Here is an 18714-nt window from a genome sequence, read left to right as displayed (position 1 = left end):
TTTTGTTCAAATCCATTATGAATTTCAGAGACCGATGTTTTGGTTATGGAGCCATATCCACAACCTACATTCTGATCTGCCCTAGGCACAGTGGCATTCAGACAAAATAACTCCTTTCAAGATGGGTTCAGCACTAATGGTGGGTGTTGTCCTTGATATCAATCAGTGTTGTGCCATGAACTTTCTTCTCTTCGACATTCCCCCACTGTAGAATCCTGTCCCCTGGTTCCTCATTACACCCCACAAAGCCTGGCAGGCAAGTAAAGAAAATGCAGCAGTGCAAAAGGGAATTCAGCTCAGAAATTTGTCATCTTTGAAAACCAAAGTCATTTGGTTTTACGAATTTCTTGTTTTGTCAGGGTGGATGGTGAATAGATGTATGCTGGGAGTTGACTGTGAGTAGATTGGGCATGGTGGTGGAGGATTAGGTTGTGTGACTGAGATTGGTTTGGATGTTAATATTTCATCTCTCAAATCAGTGATTCTCTGAGTTAACTTTTTCAGTGTTTGTCCTTTTATGATACTCAGTGAAACAAATATGTGTTGAAATTAATGAAGGTTCCTGTGTATGAGACCTGTCCTCATGGTCCTGTACTTCCTTTTAAAACACAGTGCTCTTAAAATGCAGCAATCCTATTAATCTTTGTGGAGGGAATGAAGTGTAAACACTGGTTTGTCAAGGGGCTCTCTGTTTCCTAGAGTTCTTCATTAAAGAAGCCTTCCAAGAGGGTAACCAGCATGAAAGTAGATAAGCAGATGAGCTTGAAGGCTGGGTTTCCAGGTTAGCAATACATACATGATTTATTATAATTCAGTTTGTGCTTTCCTGAAATCATCGATTTGTTCTTGTTTGCTGATTTGTGAGGGTGCAGCATACTGCTTTGGAATAAAAAAAAACCCACTAGAAATAATAATTTTTTAAAAAAAATGGAAACTATATTTTTTTCACAAAACTTTACCTGCCACAGTTACTGGACTAAACTGCACATTGAGCAGAGAAGAGTAAGAAGCCAGTTTTCCTCCCATTCAGTCTCCTTACTTTTATCTCTGTAGTGAAACCTTGATAAAATATCCGTTGTTTCTCCCATTGCTGTAACTATGCAAGGGTGGAGGTGATCTGTAGGCTGAACATCATGTTTTGTAAGTCTGGTTTTAGCTCACCTGGCTGAGGTGGTGCACTCACTTCCTGAGGACAACACAATTTCCCCTCCAGCCTCTGGTGGAAAAAAATATATCACATGTGATGGGAGTTTTTAAATAGAAACAACTGTTTCTCATATTCATTGCCAAGAATACATATCTATTATATATGCATGCATATAAAAATATTTAGAGAAAAATTACTTTTGGGCCATGAGAAAATCCTGTGCTCTTGTTCAGATTCCTCTTCATAAGGCTGCAGGGTTCCTTCTGTGCTTTTGCTCCAGATTCTTTACAGGTTTTGTGATGGAGTGCCCATCCCTGCCTCTACTCACCTCAGTATTGTAGTTTATTGACATGAGGATTTAGGATAAAGAGATGGCCCCATAAAAAAGTCCTCATGCCTGCCTTCCCTCTTGTGCCTTCATTTAAAGATCTCTGATAGATGATGGCATGAATTTTGTGTGAGTTAAAATGATAATTGGAGGAAATACAGAAATTTGGAGCTTGAGCATGACACATTGGAGACATCAGTTTGCCTAAAGATGCCTGTAAATAAATGTAGGTTTAATTCCTCAAATCTTTTGCATGTTTTCTATGAAGACCACAGTTCTCAATATGAAGGGGAGATTTTTTACTTTAAATGTCTGTCTTTATTTTTAATTCCTTTTATCTTTATTAAATCTCTCAGTCATGTCAGTTGGAGTTTTATTTGCATTGAAATATAAAAGAGGAAGAGTTAGATCTTAATTTTGCATGCATTCAGTAAGCTAGCAGTTTGAGGTATTAAAGTGCCTTGAAAGCCACATTGAATACAGCAACCCAAAACCACAACAAAGAAAACTTCTTATTTGAGTTTGTAGAAATTGTGGATTGTATATTCTGGGGCATATCCTGTAAGACCTTACTTGTGCCTCAGCTAGGCAAAATGCCCATTATTCTCAAGTCATATGCCTGAAATATTACTGAGGGAGGAGGTTGTGGCATAAGTTATTTTGGATTTTATATGCAATAAAGCACTAGAGACTGGAGGTGGTGGTAGCAAGCAATTTGCTATGGAGTCAACAAGTACCACACCAACCACAGTGGTAAGCACACTGGTTGGGGTTTGCTCCCACTTTTTTACATTTGAAAAAGCAAGCTTGTTTTCTATGCTTTTTTGCCTGTTTGTCATCTGCCAGGGAAATAGAGTTCTGGGTGAATTCCACCAAGCTTCAACGAGGTAAAAAAGTACCAGTTATCAGCTAGAAGGCACTTGGCTAATTCTTGTTTTCTACTCAGTTCCTGTCTTTTTTCTGTGTGTGAAACTTCTAAATTAAAATGGGATAAATATACTGCTCTGATCATTGCCAGGTCAATGCCACGTCTATTGTGGATGAAGTAAAACTGCAGAGCATTACAGACTACACATATTGAGAGAATTATGTGCTTTTCCCTGGTATGTTTCCAAAAAGTACTTTTATCTAAATATAATATATGTTGGAGGCAAATTAGACATTGTTTCAGTAGCTGAAGTTTTTTACCCTTTGCGTTAGCGGCCCTGAGTGCGATTGGTGCTGAAGTACTCAGAGGCAATTTTCCAGAGTTATTTGAATGTGGTTGGAGGATCTGCTTGCATTTCATATTATGAAACAGATGATCAATTTTCAGCCATGAGGAAAGAAGCAAAAAATAACGGGCATTAGTCATTCTGCGTTTGTGCAGAATGATGCCGTGACGTTACCAACGGGCTCTAAGTACAAAGCCCAGGTTTTAGGGCTTGAATCTAAACCCAAAGGAACTGGGTTGTTATAAGCAGAAAACTGGGAAAAAAAAATAAAAAGAAAGAAAAAAGAGACAGGGCATTGGAAATATTGGGCATCTATGAAACTGAATTTTTTACTTTCAACAGAAACCAGTAATTTGGGAAGGCAGGATCTGTCCCAGAGGCTTCAGTGTCATCCCTAGAAATGCAATAAAATGCCTGGAGGCTTTTCATATTGAGTATTTGGTAGTCACCAAGGATTTTTGTTGTCAGTATGGAGTCCTTTTTCCTTGTGGTTATTAGCTTGCATGTCACCTTTCACATTTCATTCTTTGAGGTGGATTGTTTTCACCTTAGTTCTTTAGAATCACACTGTTAAATGGATGAGTGTATCTACTCTTTCCTTGCCTGTGAAAAAACCTAAATGTCAAAAACATCAAAAGAAATCATAAAAAAGAATGTACACAAACTGGACCTCTCAGAAGACATTTTCTTTCCCACACTTAACTGTTTTTTCATGTCTCCCAGCCAAATCCTTAGCCCAAGTAAATAATCTAAAGATCTTCCTCAGCTGAAACAAAACAAACAAACAAAAAGTTGTTAAAATGCACATTTTTTTAGCCTTTAGTTTTTTAGATCAAAGTTTAAGATAGAAGAAATGCTTCTAAAGGTACGGTAAGAAATTAAGGATGCCAGGTCTGACAGAAAAATGTTCTTCTGCTAACCTTTTGAATAAGTGGTTACCCATCAGAAAAAAAATTGTAGTCCTTGAACTCTTTGGACCTAAGATAAAGAAGAAAGTATATTAGAAACACACAGTATGAAAACGAGGTGAATGAGTACACAGTACACTGAAAGGTGAGCAGTCACTTCATTTTTGCAAGACAACTACGTGGATATCTGGGTTATTCATCCAGTCAGGAGTACAGGCTGTGCAGCTCTGGAGAATGTGTGGATCAAAAGACTAAAAATACTTGTGAGACAGAGATGAATTGTGAGCAAAATGAGAAGCATATACCTTTGGGTAAATGTAAGGCTGCAGTGTTTAAGTCCAGCAGGTGCCACCGTATAATCTAGTCTAACTTTCCATACCTAAGCATAAATGGAATTTCACCAAATGAGCCCCCAAATTGGTATTTTTTGGTAGTATAACTTCCAAAAAGTCATCCATCTTAATGTGGAGATGCAAGAGATGGATGTTCCATCATTTCTTCTATATATAATTACCCTCACTGCAAAGGATATGTGCTTAATTTCCAGTTTTAATTTGTCTGGGTTTAATTTCCAGCCATTGGTTAATTTTATCCATTTGTCTCTCCTGCATTCAATGTGAAAAAAGTTGTGCATGTCAAATTGAGAAATATGTGAAAAATATGGGTGTTAATATCAGCATTCATGCACAACATTGGACTGAGAACTGTGGTGGCATGCCTGCATGTCTCCAGCAAAATCCCCTGTTTTCACTCACTGCATCTTTTTGAAACATGAGCATTTTGGACTGAGATTCTGCTCGTTCCCTCATAAAAATGAATCCTCCTGAGCAGGTCTGAGCAGAAGGCTGTCAGTTCTCCTTGAATTATGGAGGAATGATTAGAGAAAAGAGTTTTGCCCGTAACTGCCCCCCCACCATTCACCATATTTTTAGATATGACTCGAATGAAATGCAGCTGACGTTGACACGCAAAGCTTGAAAGAGGAACAACCCTCTGGAAGTGTGTGCATTTGTTATGGGTTTTTTTTAGGTGAAGATTGATCAGTTGTTTATATCCACATTTTGAAGCGTGCCTATCATAACACAAATTAAATGAACAATAAAAAGATTAAAGGCATATGTAATAATAAATAAAACGGGCCTGAATATCAACAGTGACACAAAGAGCACTCCCCAGTGGGTATTATTACAAAGTCCATCCTCACCCCACCCATCCTTTCAGGAAGAGCCTGGGTAAATAGAAAGGCTTTCTAAGAGCACAAAAGGCAAACAAATGCACATTTATAGGTTGAGTCTGGCAATTAAATTTATCATTGAGGACATTTTACTGGTATCTTCCATCTGACATAAATTTAGAAATACGCAAGTCAACAAATTGCTGTGGTCTTAGGTGATGAAGGGTGAAGGTCTAGAAGTAGGTTAGGTTGCAAGTGGAGGTGCAGCAGTCTGGTACAGGATGAATGATCTCATTTCTTGGGGTGGACCACAGAGAAAACTATTCTGTAATACATGTAAGGACTTCCAGATAACAAAGTTGTGTGGAAAAGAGCTTGCTGAAGAGGTACAGTTGCATCTAATTGAGGTACAAGTTGTGAGGACACTGCTAAGAATGCAAGGTGGTTTTGTGGGCAGGAGAAAGGGAAAACAGACATTTGATTTGAGTGAACCATAGAGGAAATAAGAGGTAGATATGAGCTGTCTCTAAGTTAAAAATCCTAAAGGCTTTTGTTCTGTTTGGAATTTTTTCACATATTTCTGACACTCTTGAAATGGAGTCCAAGTTCAGATTCACAGCAATTCTTTCTCCCTGCCTCCTTGAATGGAGTTGTGTAATCCAGCTCAAATTAGACAGGTTTTTCCTACTCCTGTGAAAAATTAAAAAAAGTTTAGATTCATCAGGTTTAGCTCTGAGGGCCCTCACTGAGGGCGGATAGGGCTACAAATTATAAAGTTTCTCTCTAATCAGAATACAAACTGTTTAGAAGAGGGACCAGATCTTGCCCTATCTTTATAAATTGCCTGCTGTAGCAAGCCCCTGACCTTGATGGGAAATTTCAACGCTGTCATAATTCAGGCAATAATAACAATGTAGTAGTACCGGGCAAGGGACTCTAAAACCAAAGTGCCTTAGATAATATTTGAACCAATTTGAGGTTTCAAGTGGAAACCAGTTGAAACTGGCTTGTATGAAATGGTTTCAACCCCATAATCATCCTAGCTATTACGAAGTTTCTTGATGGGCTACAACTTCATGTAAATTCAGTGTTTGGTGTAAAATACAGAGTGCTGAATCTCTCTGAAGAAGGTCTGAGGCAGATGGCCACATCACCTGTATTCCCAATCCAGCAGAGTTACTTTCCACTAAAGGCTGTAGAGTTCCCCCATTCAGTCTGAGGGCAACATTTTTAGACTCACTCAGCTGGGAGATTTGTTGTTGACTTCAGCAGGTTTGGGATTTCAGTCCTGGAGGTACAAATTTGTTCTACCCACTTAGTAGGGCAGACCATCTGTTCTTACTTGTTATCACTACCCAGAGTGGTGGGAACTGTCCTCTCACACGGATGAGATGCTCAGTCTCCCGTACAGGAGTTGTGCAATTTGGGAAGGATGACAGGCTCAGCACTGTAGCTTTGCTAGAACAACTTACCAATAATGCACAGAGGTTACACAGCTTTTTCTCTTGTCAGAAACACAGAGAAAGATAACAAGAGAAGCAGCCAATTTTTTTCTCTATTACTTGACTGAGATCACGTTATCTTTGATAACAAGGTGTAGGATGGTTTCCAAATGATCACCTTTTCATCTGAATATTTAATAAGAGCTTTCGTGCATCAGAAGGCTTGGTATACCTCTTTGAGGTCATGCTGTGTTGTGGTCTCATTGCCTGAGATAGCTGGAACAACTAATTATAGAGAGATACTTACCTGCAAAGACTTTGAACAGTTATATGGAAGGTGACAAATGGATATAAATTTAGTTTAATTCAGTTACCCTGTGTGTACGTGTGTTCTGGGCAGCAAGGCTGCTCTCCAAGAGTGGAGAAACAACACAGGCCAGCATGGATCATCAGATTTCCATCTGTCTGATACATGGAGTTAAAATCTTGGAGTCACATTTTTTATTATTTGTTTACTCTTGGTCTAAAAAATGTCAAAAGATGTAGGCAAGTGAAAGATAAGCTTTGAAGAACTCCCAGATTGATTTTGGTTGTGAGGGGTAGCCAGGGAGAGCTCTAGCAGTGGGAGGGTGAGGGTCAGTGTTTCTATTCCCAGTGGAGGACGCATGAATTCATGTGTCAGCCCATGGTTTAATTTCTATGTGAAATTACTTTGACACCCTAGGCTATGTTGACAGCTGAGGAAAAGAGAGCCAGTCAAGTTAGGGTGAACAAACTCAGTGTGTGAGGATTGAGTAAATGAGATGAACACTAGTTGGAAGAGTGCATTTTTTGTGAGCAGAAATGGCATTTACCTAACTTGCACCATCTTTCCTATGACTGAATTTCTCATGGAAAGTCAATGGCAGTTAGGGTAACTATGCTGAATCGTTTCAGTTTACCCATGCTGTGGTCATTAACCCATCAATGAACATAGCCAGCCTGAACCTGTATTTTCAGCCTGCTCTACTGTCAGTCTGTTGTGGCTAGTCACGTCCACTCCAGGAAAACCTTTATCTCAGAGGGAAGCAGAACAGCCTGTGAAAGTACAATCTGGGGAGCAGTTTTAACGTAATTGTGAAGAAAACATGAAACAGATCTCTAAAAAAATTGCAATTAATTTTTCATATGACTGTTTTCACGTTCATGTGCATATTGTATGCATCCATCCCGCTGAACAGAAATTAATATTTAAGGTGACTCTAATGGATGGAGCCCATACCTAGTGTACTTGCTCACTAGTAGGAAACCACTACTTGCAGCAGTAACCACTACTTACTGCAGTAAGGCTGTGGATATACTTAAAAGCATAAAAAAGTGGATATACTTAAAAGCAGATTGAGAGAGATTGTCAGTTTTCTTAACAGATGATCTATGTGATAAGTGTCCAAGGACAGGAAATGCATATCTGTTTAACGGGTACTATTTTGTGGGAATTTTTTGCCTAGGGTATTTTTATTTTTTTTTTTTTTTTAGTTTGCTGAGCAACTGGTGATTTTAAAAAGACATTTTAAAGAGGCTTTTGATAGCAGTTGTTCTCCTTGCTGTGTAGGAGTGTTCTGTGTGGGTACAGAGAGTGGGATAAACTACTTCATCCTCACGTGGTCTCACTGCAAGGACAAATGCTGAGCCATAGGCACTGGGAATCAACTCAGTCATGGCCATTATCCAGCTGCCACGGGCTAAGAGCAGTATGCCCTCTCCTGTGCCCTTACATTTGGACTTCAGAGCTAAAAAGACCATAGCCTTCCTGCAGCCAGAATATCTTGTTAATGAATAGGCTGTCTGTCATCAGTTTGCTAATGCAGTTTTGTTCCAGAGAGTCTCTCTCTTCTGCAAATTAAAGACCTCATTGGTTTTTGATTGTATTCACGTGCTTTCTGTTCTAGAATTAAATGAAACGTTGATCCTCCTTTAAATTGTTTACAAATGGCAGGAAGTGTTTTTCCTTACCTTCCCTGCATCACCTCTAGTGCTTTTAATTTGTCTACTTCCTTTCTTCCTTGTCCCTGCACTGTGATCCTTCATCACCAGGCTGCTTGTGGTTTTCACGCTTCTTAAGAGGATTTGTTTCTGTAAAGAAAAGGTTGCAAGCTCTTGAGACAGACCATGAAAGTAGCAAATCAAATTCTGTGGTGCAATTAGGATGAAAATGCTTTTCTAGGTCTGGCAAGGGCCTCAGCCATGTTTTACATTTTAAAATCTCAACGCAAAATTTGGGTAATTGAGTCCCTGCTGAACCTATACTTTTGCCTTATTTTCAGCAAAGGAGAAAAGCAGTATCAGAATAAGGTTAGAGGAGAGGATTGGGTGCAAAGCGTCTCACTGACAGCTAAATCAAAATGTTTTAGTTGCTTTTAATGTTAAAATATTCTTTGCAATGCTTGGTTTTACTTGATGCAGAACTCTATTATTTTTTCTCCGTGTGCATGGCTGCACAGCTAACTTGAATGTGTGGCTATATAAGGAGGATGACTTCTTAGCCATGACATATCAGACCACTGCTAGAAGCAAAGTAAATTAATGTCCTGACTGGGTCTGGCACGAGTTAACTTCCTATTTCACTTTCCCTGCACAAAAAGATAAGAGGAACACAGGCACTCTCGCTTTATCTCACAGAGTAATAATGCACTTCAGCAAAGATTTGAACAGGCCACAGGATTATTAGGATTGTAAGGTCTTGCTCTCCTTTTCAAGTAGAATGAAACTAAACTAAATATGATGGATTAGATGAATACAAGGAGTTCTCAGCTGTAGGCTTTCATCACCGCATCAGTCTTATATGATTTGGTCTGACAGGGCTCTGGGCTCACCAAAATTTTGTGGGTATCAGATGTTTGGCACTCAGAACCAACCACTGAGAGCTGTTGTCATGCTTGTGTCTCCCTGATTTCATGTCCTTAAAATTTAGAATATTGTCACCATTTTTAGCACATGAGATTTGGAGGAGACTAATGAAAAGCTGCTTGGCTAAGTCCAGTTTCAGTTGTGTGGGTCTGAATGACAGTCTGCTCAAATGCTGCTGTGAGCACTCCAGCAGGATCATGGTGCAAGCTAGCAGGATGTTTGCTCAGCTACAGAGCTGGGGGTTTATGGTCTCGGGGTTTTCTAGGAGCAAACTGACAGTGTGGTGTGGCTGCCACCTTCACTATGATTATTTTGTCGAGTCCACTTTTGACAAACAAAAGAAAACCAACCTTTGAAACACTGCATCTCAAACTTCACAACGTATTTTCTAAGCAGCCACTGTAGCCATGCTTGCTGTGCTCTGGAAAACTTCTTTTTTTGTAATTCTTCTGTGTCCTATATGCTATAGCAACTTCATTTCCCTATCCCTAATGCTCTACTGCAGGCTGTCCTACCAGAGAAATGACGACGACGACGAAGAAGCCGCCAGAGAACGTCGCCGACGGGCTCGACAGGAGAGGCTGCGGCAAAAGGAAGAAGGAGATCTGTCAGGAGAAGTCACGGAGAAATCAGAAGTTAATGCCCAAAACAGGTAAATGGCATTTACTGTTGCTTGCTGACAAGTCAGTGGTAATTTTTATTCAGAGCAGAGAAGTATTTTGAAAAGGTCTGCTTTGGTACTTAAATTTTAAGCACCCGGTTTGGCCATCCTTATTCTGAAGAAGGACCTAACACTGTGAGGATTGCCCCTGGCTGTATCTACACAGTAGAGTGGGAGGATTACTGACTCTGGGCTTGAGGCCATGCTCATAACCCATATCCAGCATGTCCTCAAGGCTGTCCTTGGGGTGATTCAGCTGGGGCTCATGGAGGCTGTCAGATTCTCTCAGGCACGACTGCATCTGGCCTCACAAACCACCATATTTTTGTCCTGCTAATAGAGGTCAGGGCATTGTGGGGCCAAGGCACGTGGGATTGGTGGGCACCCAGGCCTCAAGCTGCAGCTGAAACATGCCTGTAAGGTGCTAGATGTGAGCTGCAGACCACAGTAGTTGTCTGGCACTGTGAGTGTCATACAGCTACAAACAGCAGAAAAGTTTATGGAATGAAGTGACACTTAGAATCATAGAATCATCAAGGTTGGAAGAGATCTTTAAGATCATCAAGTCCAACTGTCAGCTCAGCACTACCACTGTAACTCCTAAACCACTAAACCATATCATTCATATCACCACCTACTTTTCACAAGCTGAGTGGCCAGAACTGGCCTTCCTGTCTGTCCATCACTTGTTTAGTTTCACACAGTCTCAAATAATATACTCAGATTTCCAGTGGCCATAACACAATTGGCAGAAGAAACCAGAAATAAACATTGGGATATCAAGGTAATAGATCCTGAGCGCAAGTAGCATTCTATTAAAGACAAAGAGAATGGGTATAGATAGGAAGACAGCAGCATTTCTGATCATAGATTATAATCTTTTTCCACAACAGAGGAAAGGAAAAAAGAACAAACTAGAAAGAGGGAAGAAACCTGCAGACATGAGTATTAAACAGCTGAATTTTAAAGGAGTCAACAAAACCTGCAGGGACTGAGAGTGAAGTCCATTCCTGATATCTACAGCTGTTGAATAGCATATCTTAAATTAGGTGCAGTGCTCTGATCTCTAATAGTGTATTGTCCCTCTACAGACAATCACAACCTAACTGCACATTAATTGCTGGACTATCCCTTTAGGGACTGTGTCTGTGAATGCTGTTGTGGGACAGGAATAACTTCTTTTTGCTAGAGAAGCTCTGAAGTCAGGAAGTATCTTGCTTGTGTAGAATCTTCAAAAATTTTGCCTAGGATGAAGACTATGCATAAGGCACATATAACTCAGGCCAAGCTGAAGGAAGCACCTAAAGCAAGCTAAGGTCTTCCAAGTATTCTGCTGCAGGATGCAGAGGGGGAGGGTGAATTTTTCAGGGCAGTTCAGAGTGCAGCTCTACAAGTGCCAGCGACCATTCCAGTGCCTACCAAAGTCATTAAGGCTCCTTAGAACTTCAGTGGCTCTTGGAGCTGTCTTGGAAGGGAACCATTCCAGGCTCTGATATTGTGAAACATCGCATTCCTATGGATGTAGAAATGCCAAAATTAATCCCCGGAACCACTTTGCTAATTTTTGAAGTATGTAGCTTGTTTGAAGTTGTGTCTTCAAACCGTGGAATGATGTTACAGTAACCTTTTTTTTTTTTTCTGGAAACAGTGAAGTGTATATGTTGTTAGAAAGGTTTTTGTTTTTTCTTTTAACGCAAAACTGTCACTTTTATGTAGTGTGGCAGGAGAGGAAAGCAAGCGTTCTACAGATGATGAAGCTGCACTGTTGGAGAGACTGGCAAGACGGGAGGAGAGACGCCAAAAACGTCTACAGGAAGCCCTGGAACGTCAGAAGGAATTTGACCCCACAATCACAGATGGGAGCTTGTCACTGCCCAGCAGGAGAGAAGTAAACAATGTGGAAGAAAACGAGACCACGGGGAAAGAGGAGAAGGCTGAAACACGCGGAGGACACTGTGAGACTGAGGAAACAGAAACAGTTACCAAATCATATCAGAGGAACAACTGGAGGCAAGATGGGGAAGAGCAAAAGAAAGAAGAAAAAGACAAGGAGGAGGTACAGGAGGATAAAACAAAGGAGGTCCCTGTAGAGGAAAATCAGATAGACGTGACAGCAGAAAAACCCACAGATAAAGAAGGAGTAGAAACAAAAAGTCTAGTTACAAATGCAGAGGAACACAAAGCAGAGAATGATACAAATGTGCCAGAAGGGACGGCAAGTCTAACTGACACAGTAGATAAAGAGAAGCTTAGGGATGAGGACAAGGCTGAGGAAGAAAGGAAGGAAGCAGAAGAAAGGGAGAGGTTAAAAGCAGAGGAAGAAAAGAGGGCAGCTGAGGAAAAACAGAAAGCAGAGGAAGAAAAGAGGGCAGCTGAGGAAAGAGCTAAGGCAGAAGAAGAGAAGAGGGCAGCTGAGGAAAGAGCTAAGGCAGAAGAAGAGAAGAGGGCAGCTGAGGAAAGAGCTAAGGCAGAAGAAGAGAAGAGGGCAGCTGAGGAGAGGGCTAAGGCAGAAGAAAAGAGGGCAGCTGAGGAGAGGGCTAAGGCAGAAGAAGAGAAGAGGGCAGCTGAGGAGAGGGCTCGGTTAGAAGCAGAGAAATTAAAGGAAAAACAAAAGATGGAAGAACAGAAAATACAGGATAAGCAGGTAAAAGATAAGAAAGCGCAAGAGGAAAAACCCCAAGCAGTAAGAAAACAGGTACAGTAAACATTTTGCACCAAACTAAGACACCTGTTGTTTGTGAGAAATGTAATGCAAGAAAAAAAGATTGATTTGGAATTTCCTCACAGATCTATTCCTGCACTGAAATGACTAATACTTGTGCTCTCTCTCACTCTTTTTAAACTTAAAGCTCTCTCTGCTTACCAATAATTCAGTGCACAACATGCCTGACCTCACTCTGTCACTCAAAGAAAACCTTGCATGGTTTTTTTGCTACCTTTTTTTCTCAGCTGCTACAAACTGCCTAGTGTGGTGACACACATGAGGTGGAGGCAAATACAGCTTGGCACAAAATATTGTGAGCACCTGGTAAGGCTGTGTGAGGAATGTTGTGTGTTAAATGCAAGCACAAGAGAGGGCTCTTTGCTGAGATGTGTGAGCATGACACCACATGAGGGAGAAAGGCCCAGATGTGGGAAATGGGAGAGGGTTGAGAGGGTGGGGGATTTGGAGAGGGTGAAGGGAGCACAGTGGCACATGCAGATGTGGGCACAGCAGCGTGCGATGGAGCTGTGGCTGCACCCAGGATTGGTACACGAGCACAGTGGAGAAACAAAAGTGCAAAGAGACGTGATGTTTCCGCATTAAAAAAGTTATTATTGAAAACCCAAAAACGAAGGAGGAAGAAAAGGAGGTTAGAGCGGAAGCTAAAAGGGAAAAGTTACCAGAAGAGAAGCTCCAACCTACCTCCAGAAAAGATCAGGTAACTCATAAACCATTGGTTCAAATGTGGTAGGGAAACTTGAGATAAGAAAACAAGTAGGACAGCTATAACCGAAAGTTTCTTCTTCAGCAAAGTGCTTAGGCATGTGCTTCAGTTCAAGAATGTGTGTAATCCTGCTGAAATAAATAGGGATGAAACTACTTACTTAAGTGCTTAAAATTAAGTTAATGCTTAAATATTTTGTTCTTTTGGGGCTTTAGAACCAATTCCTGTTTGTCTTAAAACAAATATTTCAGGAAACTCAGTTTGGTCAATTATACAGGGATGTTTTGCACCCTAGGGATGAATTTTTCAGGACGGTATCAACTAATCATCCTTCCTTGGTTTCCTCTCACTTTACTGTGAACTTTTTCCCTATGAATGAAACCTACTCTTACAATAATAATATAATAATAATCATCTAGGCCTTTGGCCACCCGCCTTAACTAATGATTTCCTCCAAAACTGCAATACCCTGTCATATAAACAGCATACCCAAGATTCTTCTTTTGTTTTAAAGAGCAAACCTACAAAATTCACTGCATTGCATTCCTACTGTAAACACAGGAGCTGGTGCCATGATGTTTTACTGTATGGTAAGTAAATAAGATTTGGGGACCATTTACTCTTCAGGTTGCAGCTGGACACAGGGAGCCATGTTTGGTGCTGTGTAAGCAACTGTGGTTTTGGTTCAGTGCAGCAGGTCTTAAAATACCCCCCATTCTAATTAGACATTGAGAATGGTCAGGGCCTTAGAGGCTTGGACTCACTTGGGTTTAAAGGGAGGCCCACCCCAAAGATCTAGGAACAGGCAGTTTGCTGTTCACCCAGCTGCACGGGAGCATTGAAGTTGAAGAGGGTCAGCTCCAGTCCTTAGGGTGGCACATCAATTCAGAACATGCTGGAGATGCTTAGCTCACCCTCAGAGAGTGAGGAAGGCAAATCATGTTATAAGATTTTATGTCCAGTTGCCTGGCTTGATTATCCAAGGTGTGTTTTGAGTAAGTTTCATATGAGATGGAAAAGACAAATGAAGTGATGGAGATGGTTAGAAGAAAGGTTCCTGGTGAATCAGGAGAGACATTGGCAATACTAGAATAAATTACTCTTGTAAGGGGAAGTGTTAAATGACACCTAATGGAGATCTTCAGAACAGTACACTAGAAAAAGTAGACAACCACTTTAAATTAACCCAATTTAGAGGTAAGAGTTGCACAAAAAAATAAGAAATGGATTACATTAAGAGTTCAAAAACAGAATCATCTTCCAATATTCACTTATGTCTTTGAATATTACAAGTAAATGTAAAAAGGAGACTGTAACTGAACACAAACTTTGATTTTGGAGGGGAACTCGAGACACAGTTGTCCTGCTTGTGTTTATGTGGAGCTCGGTCAACTCTCACTAGAGCTCTTGTCATGCTTTTAAACCCTACCCACTCGCTAGATTATTCCAGGAAATTGGTAAGACTTATAAAAATTACTTGTGATTTTAATGCTTCCATCTTTGGATTCTCAAGCTGAGACAGTGTAATAGAACCCCATTTTTAGTGCAATGCTGAATAGCCATCCAGTGAAAGGTAAATCTTTTGCAAGTGTATCTATCATGCTGAGCATTCAAAGTGTTTTGAAAATCTTGGTTGTTGCTTCCTGGCTTGTGAAGAAAAATTGACAAATTTGGGCTCCAAACCAAGGCAAGATCAGGCTCCCATTTCCACTCCTTCCCCCCTTTCAAGGACACACAAATTCAGTGAGATCTATTTCTGAGCATACATGCAGTTAAGAGGACAGCAGTGTTCCATGAACAAGATCCTGAAGCAATACAATCTATCTACGTAATCAGATTTTGCTTTTGCAGTCATGTTCTTTCTTAATGTGATCAAAACCTGGCCCTTGAAATTCAGGTTTTGGTCAAATTGGCAAGCAAAATTTGTCTCATTTTCTGCACTGTTGCACAATTTTTGCTTCTTAAAAGTGACCTGAAAAGTTCATAAGAAAAAGCTTTCTCATGATGTGAGACTCCTGGTATTTCCTGCTTCCAGTTTGTGCTGCAGCAGTTGCTTTTCCCATGGTATTTGGGTGTAGTAGTTGGCTCTACATGGAAGCTCTAGACCCAGATGCCCACAGCTTTTAACTCACCAAATAATTGAGCTGAAATAAGGAATCAAATTTGGCAGATGCCCCAAACCTCAGTAACAGATTCACCTCGGTTTGAAGGTGTTCAAACTCAAGATTTAGAAATCTCAGCTCTCAAATAGTAGCATAAAACTCTAACTGAAAAGAAGCAGTGTAGAGAAAGATTAAAATATAAATACATTAAGCTGGAAATTCACTAAACATGCCTTTGGTCATATTCTATATTGATATCAAGACTTGTGAGAGCATGTGAACTGTTTCAATTGAGGTAATATCACGTCTACTCCAAGTGGGGTCAGTGTAGTCATTTTTACTGAATTCAGCAGAATCTGAATTAGTTTGTAATTTAGGGAAGCAGTGAGACAAGGGAAAGAATTTTTTCTGTTGCCTGCCTTTGGAATAGGATGCAACAGTTCCTTCTTCTCTGCTAATCAATCTCTATTTTGGCATTAAAATTAGTAGGAGAAGGATTGGGCCCAAAAGCTGAGAAATGTTTCTGTAATATCCTGTTTTAATATCTTTTTGAATAAAGAGACCAAGCTGTGTTAATGGTTTTCTCAAATGCAGACACATTATCATAAATCCTACTGGCTTCTGGAATACTAGTTCCTAACCTATTAATTTTCAAACTATATTGTTTTAATATTAGTTTTCTCAGGGATTTCAATTAAGATGTAAGAGATATGACCCTCCCCAGTGGACCTGAATACATCAGGCAGCTGGAAGTGTTGGCTTTTTAATAAGACTTGGAAAAGTCTCGATGAAAATCTCAGCCAGGGAAATCCTATGCTCTCAAAATCCCAACACAGACATCCTGGCATGAGAAATTTTGCAACAATCAACACAGCCGGTTTCAGTATCACGCTGTCCGGGACTGAAGGGTTGGGAAATTGCTAACAGGCAGCAGGGATTTTATTTATTTATTTATTTATTTATTTATTTATTTATTTATTTATTGTGAACATGATCACTAGCTACAGTCAGCTTTTTGGGAACACCCAAAGGATGTTACTGTCCGATGGCATTCATTAGGATCAATGAATAGCCCTGGTTGTCTCAGCTCCTAGAAAACACTAAATCATTCCTTGAGGCTGCTGGTAATAAAGGTCTCGCTTGTAGCAGCTACAGCATCATGGCCAAAGAATGCACGGTCATGGAAGCTGAACCTCACTCCTGTCTGTCAGGGTGCTTCTGCCAGGTCATGGCTAAAGCCTGTTGGCAGGGGAGGGTGGGAAAAGTCTGCACTGCTGCTGCCTGCTCCCAGGACAGAGCAAATGCCTCTGGGAGTTGTGTCCAACCTCCCCCACCGGTGGCAAATTTGCTGGAGTAGTTTGACCATTCCATACTCACTTACTGTGTGTGTCACCATGGTATTATCCAGCATATCAGTTTCTGTGAGCAAGCAAACTGGCCTCAGGTTAAGTCAGAGACTGACTTTGGGACTTCACTCAGCAACAGCCTAACTCAGAGCCTTAGGAGGATCTTTGAAGACTCTGTTGATAAAGACATTACAACTCCAGAAGTCATTCTTCAATGAGAAAGGATAGAAATTTCATTTGTTTTGAGGGTGAGGGTGTATATTAGTTTTTCATTTCAAGGTGCAGCTTAGGACACCATAAAAGCAGTTGTGTTGCAGACAGAACTGTTACAGAAATTCTTTTTCTTTCTAGTTAGCAAATGGGATGGCAACAGGCCAGGTTCCCAAAGGACAAAAGTATTTATATTCTAAAGGTCTCCATTTGAATTCTTCACAGGAGGTATTTCTTTCTTGCCAACTAGAATATTTTGCCAACATAGTAGAGCTGGGGAAAGCAAATAAATGTTTTGGAGGTACATGTTTCATCTGCTGCTGTTGAAAGTCTGTTTTGGTTGGTAGTCTTAAATGAGTGAGAATCTTTCTACCTGAGAATAAAGAACTCAAATCAGTCCACTTTCTTCTCTTATCAGCATCTAACCCTGACTCAGCATGCTGGTATCAGGTCATCTGTAGTATTGATAAATACTTCAAACCCATAACTCTGAAGGAATACTGGAGAGTGAAATCCATGCACTAATGAATTACTTGATTACTATTACAAATTCTAGGACAAAGCTTTGGAAGGATAAAGGGAATTTTTACTTTATCATTTTCTGCAGCGTTTACTTCTTCATAGGATTAAATATTTATGTCTGATAACACTACCCATGACTAGCTCCTGGTAGGACTGTGCTTTTTGTCAGAGTGAGTTTTAGTCTTATACAAAGAGAATTTTGTGTTTTGGCCATTATTCTTACAACACTGAAGATGTGCTGTGACACCAAAAAGGGTGAACTTTGTCAAGCAACCTTGACAATCAGTGGAGTTTTGTGTTATTTATATTACACCAATGCCCTAAACCTTGTACCAAGAATATATCCACAAGCTTAGTCCCAAAGAGTTTGCAACCCAGAATCTTAAGAGGCAGCAGGTCAGTGGTGTTGCAGTGGGAGGGAAGAGTTGGGATGTAGATGCAGAATGAGTTAGTGAGGTAGCATAGTCCCATGGCTTCAACAAACACTTTCACAGATTCAAGATGCTTTGATCACTCAGGAGAGTGATGGTTGATCACAGTTTAGAGCTTTACAGATTGCTTCTGGTATAAAGCACATGAACATTTTGAAGAGAGTTCCCATTAATACTAAGAAATCTGTGTTTCTCTGCTGTTAATTAGAATGTCTCATTGTGACTTCTTTTTTGTTGTTTGTTTCTTGTGTTTTGTCCTGTCATTTATGGTACCTCCTGAACAGGTAAAAGATGACAAAGATAAAGGAAAAGCACCCAAAGAGGAAATGAAAAGTGTCTGGGATCAGAAGAGGGGTGTTCCTGAACAAAAGGCACAGAACGGAGAACGTGAACTCACTGCCCCAAAACTTAAACCTACTGAGAATGCTTTTGGGTAAGTTTCAAGTAAGAATTGAGCTCACTTATGTTATAGCAGAGCAGGGGCCATCTCTGGGTCTCTGCTTAATAGCCTTGTAGCAGCTGAGTAGAGGAATTGTGTTGGAAAAATCAGCAGAGGCTCAGGCATTCATTTGGTTTAAGTGTATGGTTTCTAACAACTACCCCCGTGTTGTTGCAGTAACAAAATGAAGTACAGAAAGCAGATTTCAATAGCCTTGCTCCCTCAGTAGAGACAAGTGTCTTATTTTCACTTTGCTGTGGATTTCCTTCCTCATTTATCTCTAATATCTGCACAGAGGCCAAACATGACAACCCAGATTCTGTGTTCTCTAATTTTTTTGGTCAGACCTCAACCTTTACTTTAGTAACCTATTGCCAGTTACCCACCTGTTTTTAATTAGACTCTGTATAGCAGAAAGAAGCACAATCCAGTTGGGAACTCCTGAAAGAACTTCTCCCTTGATGTCAAGGCAAACC

General features: G+C 40.4%; 1 protein-coding gene across 11 annotated transcripts in view; it reads left to right on the top strand.

The window, feature by feature from the left end:
* CALD1 (caldesmon 1) overlaps nt 1-18714 on the top strand; it is a 197098-nt gene that overhangs the window by 155120 nt on the left and 23264 nt on the right. For 8 of the 11 annotated variants that reach the window (XR_007904050.1, XM_051784443.1, XM_051784448.1 and 5 more), the window contains 4 exons: nt 9605-9751; nt 11477-12455; nt 13099-13182; nt 18084-18232. Coding sequence is in view for 10 of the 11 variants with exons in the window: in XM_051784443.1 (XP_051640403.1) it covers nt 9605-9751; nt 11477-12455; nt 13099-13182; nt 18084-18232 (1359 nt within the window). In the remaining variant the exon portion in view is untranslated. The remainder of the gene's footprint in view (nt 1-9604; nt 9752-11476; nt 12456-13098; nt 13183-18083; nt 18233-18714) is intronic. The other 3 variants (XM_051784451.1, XM_051784452.1, XM_051784453.1) reach the window with 3 other exon arrangements.

This window comes from Manacus candei, unplaced genomic scaffold (assembly GCF_025592945.1).
Source record: "Manacus candei isolate 608988 ecotype Guabito, Panama unplaced genomic scaffold, ASM2559294v1 h1tg000018l, whole genome shotgun sequence".
Classification (NCBI taxonomy): domain Eukaryota; kingdom Metazoa; phylum Chordata; class Aves; order Passeriformes; family Pipridae; genus Manacus; species Manacus candei.
This window is presented reverse-complemented; position numbering and strand designations above follow the sequence as displayed.